Source organism: Pteropus vampyrus, unplaced genomic scaffold (assembly GCF_000151845.1).
Source record: "Pteropus vampyrus isolate Shadow unplaced genomic scaffold, Pvam_2.0 Scaffold42, whole genome shotgun sequence".
Classification (NCBI taxonomy): Eukaryota; Metazoa; Chordata; class Mammalia; order Chiroptera; family Pteropodidae; genus Pteropus; species Pteropus vampyrus.
Window position 1 is genome coordinate 6,097,975 of NW_011888823.1, and position 11,393 is coordinate 6,109,367.

The 11,393-nt window shown below is 39.5% G+C and overlaps 1 protein-coding gene and 1 pseudogene across 1 annotated transcript in view; one reads left to right on the plus strand and one right to left on the minus strand.

Moving 5' to 3' along the window:
* Nucleotides 1-299: 299 nt before the first annotated feature.
* Nucleotides 300-11,393, plus strand: part of FN1 (fibronectin 1) — a 66,520-nt gene continuing 55,426 nt past the window's right edge. Inside the window, exons 1-9 of the mRNA XM_011358694.2 lie at nt 300-722; nt 1,693-1,821; nt 2,714-2,851; nt 4,200-4,331; nt 5,290-5,427; nt 7,665-7,823; nt 9,995-10,186; nt 10,955-11,162; nt 11,261-11,312. Coding sequence (XP_011356996.1) covers nt 575-722; nt 1,693-1,821; nt 2,714-2,851; nt 4,200-4,331; nt 5,290-5,427; nt 7,665-7,823; nt 9,995-10,186; nt 10,955-11,162; nt 11,261-11,312 — 1,296 coding nt within the window. The 5' untranslated portion in view covers nt 300-574. The remainder of the gene's footprint in view (nt 723-1,692; nt 1,822-2,713; nt 2,852-4,199; nt 4,332-5,289; nt 5,428-7,664; nt 7,824-9,994; nt 10,187-10,954; nt 11,163-11,260; nt 11,313-11,393) is intronic.
* LOC111738721 lies at nt 5,886-6,004 on the minus strand (annotated as a pseudogene).

Below are 11,393 nucleotides of genomic sequence, written 5' to 3' on the forward strand. Positions count from 1 at the left end.
TCCTCCCAGTCTCCCTTTTCCAGCCGCTTCCCATCCATCCCCTCAGCCCCCAAAAGTTGGACGACCGCAAAGGAAACCGAAAAAAAAGTTCTCTAGTCCCGACCCTGGCGGGCGATCAGCATCTCTTTTGTTCGCGGTGAACCCACAGTCCCCTGACGTCACTCGGAGCCGTAGCCAATCCGCGCGGTCGGCGGCGGCGGCGGCAGGAGGAGGCGGGGGGAGTCCAGCGGGTCCCTCCTCCCGTACGCCTGGGCCCCGCGGGGGGCGGGAGGGGACCGTCCCATATAAACCCCAGCTGTCCGGGCTCCGCCGTCCGCACCGGCAGTGCTGTACAGGGGGTGGAGAGGGGACCCCTGACGCGTGCCAGGACCCGCAGCCACAACTTCTCTTTCGTCCTCTCCTTCCCCTCCGTCCCTCTACCCGTCCCTTGCCCCATCCCCTGACCCTTACCTTCTTTGAAGCGTCCACCCCCCAGGAGGCACTGGAAGAGACTTTTCCCGCAGGCTGCGAAAGGAACTAAACTTGGTGGCAACTTGCCTTTTGGTGAGGGCGTCTCTCCCCGCACCGTCTCAAGATGCTCAGGGGTCCGGGGCCCGGGCTGCTGCTGCTGGCCGTCCTGTCCCTGGGGATAGCTGTGTCCTCCACTCGAGCCTGGAGGAGCAAGAGGCAGGCTCAGCAAATCGTTCAGCCTCAGGTGCCGGTGGCTGTCAGCCAAAACAAGCGTGAGTATTGACCGCGAGCTGAAGCAAGCTGTCGCAGGGATGGGACCATAAAGCCAACCAAAGTTGTAGCTGAAGTTTAGCGCGCCTGCGTGCGTGGAGCGTTTGCACGCCTTAACGAGGGAAACCGGCTATGGACACAAAAGGCTCTTGGTTTGAGCAGGCTGAGGGCCTAGGATAAGTTAATACATTGGAGGACAGGGGCTCTGCAATGTCCTGCTGCTCTCTTATCAACTCTACACTGCCAGGTCGTCCTCCTGTGAATGCATCAAACTTACCTTTAAAGAGAAAATAACGTAGCCTTTAAATTTTCGTTTGGGCTTAGTGTGGTCCTGCTTATTTTCTGTGTTACTAAATAACTGGTTAAATATTTTCAGAATGGGGGTAGGAAGAAGGTAGCTACATAGCTATGTTGTTCCTAACCAACTTGAAAGAGAGGTAATTTAGTTCAGATTGCCCTGGGGCCCCTCAGGACGCCTCTCCAGGAACAGAAATCGGAATTCCTCTTAGTTTTTCAAAGACACACCTTCCCTTTGCCTTGGCTAAAGGAAACTGCTTAAAGTTGCCCTCTTGACTTCTTACCTCAGAAGAGCATTGAAATTCCTTGCACAGTTTAAAATGCAATTCCAGTTATCTGCTTTTCAAAACGTTTCCACTTCTTTGATGTAGACCCCTGGCCAGATGGAAATGACATCATTGTATAACATTTAGCTAAGTTAAAAGAAAGAAAGAAAAAAAAAAAAGGAATACCTAAATATCTACGTGTACAAATTGTGGTTAACTCTTTATATAGCTGGTTTCTATATCTACATTTTAGTGGAATATTGCTTTTAATTCTCCTGGTGCCTGATGATTAACTTATTTTTCTATTTTTGTTGCTTAGGCACACCAATTTAGTTGTGCACAAAACGTGCCTGATTTGGAAAAAGGGGGGGATGCAGACGTGGTAACTTTTTCCGTCAATTATTCACAGCTGGTTGTTTCGACAACGGGAATCACTATCAGATAAACCAACAATGGGAACGCACCTACCTGGGCAACACCTTGGTTTGTACCTGTTATGGAGGGAGCCGCGGCTTTAGTTGCGAGAGCAAGCCTGAACGTAAGTGGTGGGTTCTCTGGTAGTTAGTACCTTGTAATAGATGGAGGAGTGGTGCTCGTTAATTAAACTTAACATTAGTAGTAAAAATACATACACCATTTTTTAATAGAATGATCTGTCATTTTCTCTTTAAAAATTTAGTGAATGCTTATATTTGCGCTTCATGTGTTACTTTCACCCTTAAAGCAAAAAGAACAAATGGATCCCCAAGTCGTTCCTTCTTGTCGTCTTACTCTCCCGAAGGCTTTAATGAGAAAAATGAAAGATTTTGTGTGTTCTCCCTCCAAAAACACTTGCTTGTAAAATTTTAACTTATTAGAAAGTTATTTCAGATCTTAAACTGTAAGATTATGGGCCAGAAAACACTTTGGGCACTATATTATAAAATGTTCTCATTTCTTTATGACCGTTGACATGTTTCTTGTAAATTTAGCAACCTTTACAAAGAAGCAGAGATGAGGCTAAAATGGTAATGGTAGGATTAACAAGCCACTGTGCCTGGTGGGGGTGGGGCTCTTTAAATTGTTTGCTTTTCATGTGGACCTTGGTTTGACTTTCTGAGTTAGACATAGATCCGAATCTGAAGCCCTTCCTTTACCATCTAGGTGGTCCTAAGGGAGTATTTATGTGGCTTTTTCTGAAAGGCCCGAGACTCCTTTACAATAGAAATTAATTACAGAAAATTAGAGAACTCGTAAAAGTTCAAAAGCTGAGGCTTTATTAGAGCCTAAGGTCAAATTTGGATCTCCCACTTCAAGTTTTTAAAACTTTTCTTTTGTACTGTGCAAGCAACTCATAGAATGGAAAAGTGAGTTTTCCTTTGGGTGTGATTAATGGAATAGAAAAGTTTTTACATATGTGAGGCTCACATGGACTTTCCTTCTTCCCTCAGCTGAAGAGACTTGCTTTGACAAGTATACTGGGAACACTTACCGGGTGGGTGACACTTATGAGCGCCCTAAAGACTCCATGATCTGGGACTGTACCTGCATCGGGGCTGGGCGAAGGAGAATAAGCTGCACCATTGCAAGTAAGAAAGACATTCTGTAAAATGATGCTAAAATATCATAATATGAATTTCTCCATTCCTGTCACCGTCACTTTCTGTTACCCATGACGGGATATTCCTAATTTGGAGATTTACCCCAGGTGACCAGGTTTTCTTATGTGGTCACTCAACTGGTTCCTGTGCTTCTGGAAGATGATTCTGAGCACAGATAGAATCACTGTTTAGTCTGTATGGACGAGAGGGAGAGAGAGAGAGAGCGAGAATGAGAATGAATACATAGTGTAACCAAGTAGATCTCCTGGGTTCCATTCCAGTAAAACATACATGCTTAGAAGCATCTTCAAGCCAGACTGATCATATGATCATGCACAGTGATTGGGAAGATGGTCATGGAAAGTGAATCAGCCATTGTGTGAACAGCAATTCTTGTTTGCAATGTGAAGACCTCGTGCATTCCACAAACAGTCTGGTTTCTGTGTGACCAGAAGTTTATGCGCAAGAAGCAGATCTCTCTATTCCTAGGGATAATATGGAATCATAAGCCTAATAGTATTTCCATAGTACTTTGGGAACTAGGTTGACTCAGGAATTCTAGTTTAGCTCAGGTACTTTTTCCAGTGTGATTCACTGTGTTACCAATAGATTCTGTTAACATAGCATTTAGTTTTTAAAAATCTATCCTTTAAGCACTTTAAAGGTTTCTGTCTGAAAGAACAAGTCAGTTCCTTGTGAATAGGCTCAATACATTTTCCCCATACTTAATGTTAGAGTTTGTCCAAGTTGCTTGGCAAACCTTAATTGCCAAGGGTCCATAGTGTTTACAATCTAGTGGACAGTTCAGCCTTTGGATGTGCCATTATGTTTAATAGACTAGAAAAGTACCCAGATTTCCACACTTGATGTGTATATATCTATTTGCATTTTGCCAAAATGACATTTCTAACATAGGGTAAAGTATAGACTCCACACTCCTGAAAGCTGAACTACTATCCCCAATATGGCCTCTTCCTTGAATTAGTCTCAGTTTTAATCTGCAATGTGTGTGTGTGGAGACAAGACCATGCTTGCCAGCCTTACTTTTCTGCTTTAGGGTCCAATTTCCTGTGATCCCTCTGGGGAACCAAGGTTTATGACCACTTTCTTTGCCATTCAGTTTTCTCTGTGGTTTCTTGCTGTGCTTAAACAAAACATTTAAATGAATGACCCCGAGCAACCAAAACTTAACTTTTTCCCTGTCTCTGATGGGAAAGCTGTTCTCTGTGTCCTTACTCGGACTAACCCAAGTACCTACTCTGGAGAACATGAGTCTTATTCTTTTAAAAAAAATATTTTCTGTCCCACTCTAACAATTGCTTTTTATCTTGACCAGACCGCTGCCATGAAGGGGGTCAGTCCTACAAGATTGGTGACACCTGGAGGAGACCCCATGAGACCGGTGGTTACATGTTAGAGTGTGTGTGCCTCGGCAACGGGAAAGGAGAATGGACCTGCAAACCCATAGGTGTGTGACTAGTAGGGATGAATGAGGGATGGGAATGCAGTCAAATGTTGGAATGAAACCAGAATCCATACGGACAAGATGTCTGAATTCCAATTCAGAAAATAACAATTTAAATAGATGTTTATTTAAAAAAAAAAAAAGAAATGTTTTATAATCCATAGTCTTAAGGAATCAAATCAGAAAGTACTCACCCTGTATAGAAGTCTTAATTTTGTTTCAGAAGCACAAGATAGAATTAAAAGATTTAGAGAAAAGTCATTTCTCTTGTCTAATATCCGATCTGAGATTTTTCCTTGGTCAAGATCAACTTATTTAAAAGAGAAAATGATACTTTCTACACAATTTTTTCATTGGAACACACTGGACTAAAACACAAAATTGTATGTGTTCTGTCAAACCTTAGTAATTTTTTTCAAAATAAAAATTGTTGAGTTTCATTTGGTCTCAATCTTCAGTTGAGCTCTATAGATACAAATTTAAAAATTTCTGGCTGGAAATTTTACTCTTTATTGTTCTTTATTTTAGAAGCTTTTGTGTTATGTTTGTTTTTACGGAAATACAACTTTTAAATACTTGTCACATTTTTAGGCATTTCTACTTGATCATTCATAATTAGATTGGAATTTTGCATATTTAGTCTCCCACAGACTGGATACATTCATAAATCCTTTTCACTTAAAATACTGATATGAAGAAGAAAGGTGCTGGCTGAAAATACACAGTCCATGTACTTATTAGGAGAACAAAATTTCTGCCTGCCAACTCGACTTGAGCTTTCTTTCGCTTTGGTTACTTACTATGTGCTTAGTTACAGGGCAATTTTTTTTTTTTTTGAACAGAGTACCACTTAAAAAATGTGGCTAGGTTTTTGCTTACACAATACACTTTAAATTACAGGGAGACAGCACAATTCAAAATAACTTTTTTTCCCCCTTTTTTCCTCCACATTTTCCTACAGCTGAGAAATGTTTTGATCATGCTGGTGGGACCTCCTATGTTGTTGGGGAAACCTGGGAAAAGCCCTATCAAGGCTGGATGATGGTGGATTGTACTTGTCTGGGAGAAGGCAGTGGACGTATCACCTGTACCTCTCGAAGTATGCTTTAGTTCTTTATGTTCAGATAAAGAGTTCAGGTATTGTTTTCTGAATTCCTAGAGAGAAGGGTAATGTGATGTCACTTAGAACACAACAAATATGCCAGCCAACCAACTTCTTATTCAAAGAAGACTAAATTAAAGAACAAAACTAAAAAAAACTTAGTTTAATAAGGACTTAGGCTATCAGCTACAAAGAAAAAGCCTTAATATTCACTTCAATGCCAAATGTGCTGTGGACATGAAGATTAGTTGCAAATGTTTAATCTGAATTATCTTTGAGATATTTTGCAAGTATGCATCTTTGAGCACATGGGTACTATTGGCAGAATGGAGCAAAGCTTTAAAGTTTCTTTTTATGTTTCAAAATTAAATAAGGCCTATTCATAGGCAAAATTGGTGAAAATAAAAAGTCCTTATTCCATTGGTTAAAATTTTTTTTTTAATTTATTTTTTTAGCGCCTACAGCACCTGGTATTCCTAGGTGGTCTCCCATCCGAGTACTGACCAGGCCCGACCCTGCTTAGCTTCTGAGATTAGACGAGATCGGGCGTGTTCAGGGTGGCATAGCCATAGCCATTGGTTAAAATTATGTGTCTCTTCCGGAGTTAAGGACAGTGCCTCTCACCCAAAGCTCTTAAATAGGCTTATTAGTCCTGTAAAGAAGCTGGCTTCTTAAGGTTGCCTTAGGGGTTTAAGGTTTCCTTTTTTCTGAAACTTCAAAATAATAGCAACTATAGAGTTCGTTAAGGCAAAGTAGCCATTAACTATTGGTGTTAAAAATATTTTAAATCATATCTAAGTATTTCAAACCTATTTATCTTGCTTAAAATAACCACCTTAAAATGTTTATCACCCAAATGTGAATTCATTGCTAACAAAAAATAAATCTCTCATGGAAAGTGATAATTCTGACCAAATCTTTCCCAGAAACTTGCTGGTTCATTAAATCTTTTGCCTTTAAAATATTATAATTATCAGATTTTCAAGACCTTGGTGGTAATGTTTTAGCTTAAGACAAAATAGATGACTGACTCAGCCTCTTATCTATTATTTAAAGCTCTTCTAATAGCAAGTTGGGAAAAGTTTCTCAAAGAAAAGTCATTTATTGTATGAAATTTTATAAGTCCCTACTTTGTACGAGATGGTATAGGAATGCAAAAGTGAATTGGACATCAGCCCAGTCTTCAAAGAGCACTTAGTAAGTAGGTCAGGAAGTTGAGAACTGCTTATATATTCATCTTCTACAAAGCACAATATTAAGGGCTTCGAGACAAATATTGAAAATAGTGCCATGGAAGTTCAAGGGAAGACAATACTTTTAGCTGAGGGCTTGGGAAAAGCCGTAACCAGCCATCATATCTTCGTTCAGACCTCTATTCTGGTGATAGATCAATGTGGGTATATATTTATGTGAATTTACATCAACTGTCTAATTATTTTTCTCTCAGCACAGTAATTTTCTGATTCACAAATCAAATCCTCTCTACTCACATTGTAGCATATGGACAAAACCATATTATAATTGAAACAATCTATTTGCCAGATAATTGAGCGCATACACTAATGGCAATTTAGTTATAAATTATAATTTTACTTTAATAATCCCACTTTCCCACTGCAGAGTTAACACTGAGAAATTCAAAAGAAACCATTTTGTTAGTGGTTTTAAATAAGCATGTGTACAGGGGGAAGAAGAGACCATTTTGGTCAAAGAAGTTGGTAGCCCCCTGAATTTTTTACGTAACTAATGAAAAAAAGAGATGCTGCTACCTTCTTACAGCTTCTTTGGGGCAAATGGGGAGAGCTTTTGAAACCTACTTGCCTTCCTATTGTTTGTTTTTCTAAAGAAAGTCCCCTATTGAAAGGCAGGTCATACACAGTAATTACTGGGAGAGCCTGAGAATGAAAGAGAAGGGAAATGGAAAGCCAGAGAGTGAATTTGGCTAAAGGAACAATGCAAAAACTATGTTAAAAAGTGAATGAAAGATGATAAAAAAAAAAAAAAAGCATTTTGGCAAACAGGGAAGCGGAACTGGACTAAATCATACAGCTCCCTTTCTGCTGTAGCACATGTAATTCCATCTTTTGGAAGTTTAACGTGCACCACAGCTCAATATAAAACTATCATCGAAAAATAGCTTACCAAGCTTTACTATATTTATTATTTGGGTTTCACTTGAGCATTTGACAAACTTGACCTGATTTACATATTTAAATGCTTTCTTTCCAACACAGACAGGTGCAATGATCAAGACACTAAGACATCCTATAGAATCGGTGATACCTGGAGCAAGAAGGATAATCGGGGGAACCTGCTCCAGTGCATCTGCACGGGCAACGGCAGAGGGGAGTGGAAGTGTGAAAGGCACGCGTCTCTGCAGACCACATCCACCGGTGAGGCACAGAAGGAGCGGGCCGGACACGGGGTAGCATTCTCAAAACTGTTTCTGCAAATCCATTTTCTCTTGACATGCCATTTAAAGATGATTTGCGGTGTTTCGGCTAATAAGCTGAGTTCATTTACATATTGTTAGTTATTAAAACTTTATTTAATGTTGTTTTCAATTTATATAAAAATGAAATGAAAATAGATATTAGGGGGAAAAGCAGTTTTAGCCACAAGCGGTCAAATTGATGTTTAAAAAAATGCTAATATCATAAATATCATAAATGCTAATATATATGATAGATAGATATGTAGATATAGATCGATCTATATATGTACACATATAGCTACATACATATACATACATGTATATGCATTTTAAATATTTAAAGCACATGTTAATGGAAATGAGAGTTATGATGAGTTATATGACTGCTTGATTCTTATGCTAGGAAAGGAGAAAAAAATACATTTGTTGTTTTTCAAAATGGAACATATTTTCTTGTCCTGACATTCAGCTCTTTTTCTAGCGGAAACCATCTTTTATGTGCGGTTTCCATGCTCCAGCAAACTTTGTTGCATTCCATAAAATAATACACTATCATTTTCTTCATGTATTGGCATTCACAATTTAAGAAATTCGTAGAGAGCCTAGAGATGGGAATGAATGACACAGTATCTAAGTATTCTTTTAAAAGGATGTTTTAAATATTTCTGGTACAAGTAAAAGATCTTTGTATTATAGCCTCTTTTGTAAGAATCAGAAGAAAGAAATATGGCAATCAAGGGTGTGTACTTCTTCTGTTATTCTTAATATATTTTGGTTACGTTTTCACTGTTTAATATGCTAGCATTGTTGCTTAGCCTCTTGGCAAACTACCATTTACCTAAAACTATTAATTACTTTTCTTGGGTTTTTCTCCTTGTGATGAGTTTTCATCTTGTTCTGAGCACTTATTGAAGGTGAGCAAGATTAGATTTGATAATATATTTTAGTTGTTCGATTATCATCAGTAGAATTGCTGTTAACTCCCAAAAGAAACAATTAAAAACATCAATTTACTGAAATAATTTTAATTTAAAAGGGTAGTCAGTGTTAAATGGTGTAAGCATTTAATAAATGTTACCTATTTTTATTCAAAAAATCTGAGAAACACTGGGTTAAATAAAATGAAATCTACTTTTATAGAATCTTTATGTTCATGTGCCTTCTGATTCTCCCAGATTGGGTGTGTGAGTACAGAGGCCTTGTTCTCAGTATATATGATCTTAGGAAGTATTGTTTGTGAAGTCTCTCTGGGTTCTAGTGTCCAGCTTCAGTTAGGGAAGGAGCTGAATTACATCTACCGGTCATTCTAGTGTCAATTCTGACTCTTCCCTGCTGTGGGTCTGGCCTTCAGGAGAACAGATTTCTAAACATTTAAAAAACAGGTAGATACAATCTGTTGTCTTACCTTGAAAGGAAGAGTGTTTTAGGAGGATCGATTGGTTTTAGGAAAAAAATACAACAGATCCACAAATAATCCAGTGGAGAAACAAAATTTGGAAGGACACTCTAATATGCTGCCCAGGGTACCTTCTGAAGAGCCCAGAGTTATGCAGATGGCAAGAGGTCCACTGCAGAGTGGCAGAGACTTCTCAAAACAAGGTCAGAAAGAGAAATGCCCTGGTATATTGGGCTTATGGAAGCCGCTAAGAGAGGAAGGATGAGGTGGACCATTCTAGGTGAAGAGAAAAGCATGAGGACAGCACAGGGCACATAAGAGAATGATGAATAGCTCATGAGACAAGGCATAGAGCAAGGAAGAAAGTGGTCAGAAGTGAGCTGGAACAAAAATAGGTGTGAAGGATTGTGAATGCACGGACTGTGAGCTCCTTGGAGTGAGTAATGAGTGAAGGTGTCTGCTCTGTTAAGTGGAAGAGTAATGTGTGTGATTTAGAAATATAATCCCAGTAGCTCCAGATGATCTGGAAGATAAAAGCCCTTTGGTAGACTTTGTGGATTATTTTGTCAGCTGAAAGTAAAAACCATCAAATGGGAGGAGCATTTTTTTCCAGTTTCAGGTCAGTAACAACATAGATTTCAGAGTGATTTGTACAGGACCCTAATGATCCTGACTTCAGGAAATAGTTACTTTCTTTTGTCCAACTTTGTGAGTTTCCTTTTTCATGTTCTTAGGATCTGGTACCGTCGCAGATGTCCGAATGGCCATTTACCAGCCCCAGCCTCACCCTCAGCCTGCTCCATATGGTCACTGTGTCACAGACAGTGGTGTGGTTTACTCAGTGGGGATGCAGTGGCTGAAGACACAGGGAAACAAGCAGATGCTTTGCACTTGCCTGGGCAACGGAGTCAGCTGCCAAGAGACAGGTCTGCATTATCTTTTCAAAAAATAGTACCGATAACTTCTTTAATATTTAGTTTTTGAAAGGCAATACATTCATTTACCCCCCGAAATGTAAACAAAAAAAAACAAATGAAAAAAACTTATAATCTCACCACTTGTGATAACCGCCAGGATTGACATTCGATATGTTATCTTTCAATCTTTTTAGTCTATTATTTTTTCTGTCATGCGGATTAAACTACTCTGTATTTATTTGTCTAAAATGTTGTTATAAGGGGGTCACTTTCTGAATAACTATAATCATCTGTATTTTGTACTCCACAGCTCAAATTTCTGGAGCTTTGTGATATAAACTTCAACAACCTAATGCATCTCTTCTGGGCTACAAAAGTGGTAGTTAGTACTTATAGCCATAATAATCGGTGTGCTTGACTTCTCCCCTAGAATAGCCTCATACGTTAATTTTTATGCCAGCAACAGAGTCATGCATATCCCTCCAGTATCCTTTGAGCAGCATCTTTAATTAACTTGTGTTAATAGAGCTTTACAAATGGAGAAACTGAGGCATGATAGCAGAAGTTGTAACAAAGGACCACTGACAGAGGAATCAGGGGTTGCACTAGCCACAAAAGTCATGGCTTCCTGTGTAATGCATTTTGACTGAAATTAACCAGATGATCATCTGTATTTGCAGCACAAGCTCAATCTCTCAATTAAGATATAAATAAGCACCTACTAGTGGCTGATAGATGCAGCTGTATTTACCGAGACCCTTTTGGTTATGCTTGTAGCTATAACGCAGACTTATGGTGGCAATTCAAACGGGGAGCCCTGTGTCTTACCGTTCACCTACAACGGCAGGACTTTCTACTCCTGCACCACAGAAGGGCGACAGGATGGACATCTCTGGTGCAGCACGACTTCCAATTATGAGCAAGATCAGAAATATTCTTTCTGTACAGACCATACTGGTGAGTATCCCAAGGGAGAAACACAGCAGTGAGAAAGACCTATTTCTCATGCCCTGTGTTTATTAGCTAGCAATCTAGCCATTAATCATGAGGCTGCACGAGAAGTATCACTTTTCTTCAGTCTAGACCCCAGAGACATGGAGCTAATTTAGGAGTGGAAGATCCTGCCATGGTTCCAGTATCCTTGGGAAATGACACCAAGGGAAAAGCCCTCCAGTTCATTTATTTCTGACACGTTGGAATTATGATGTGATTAAAT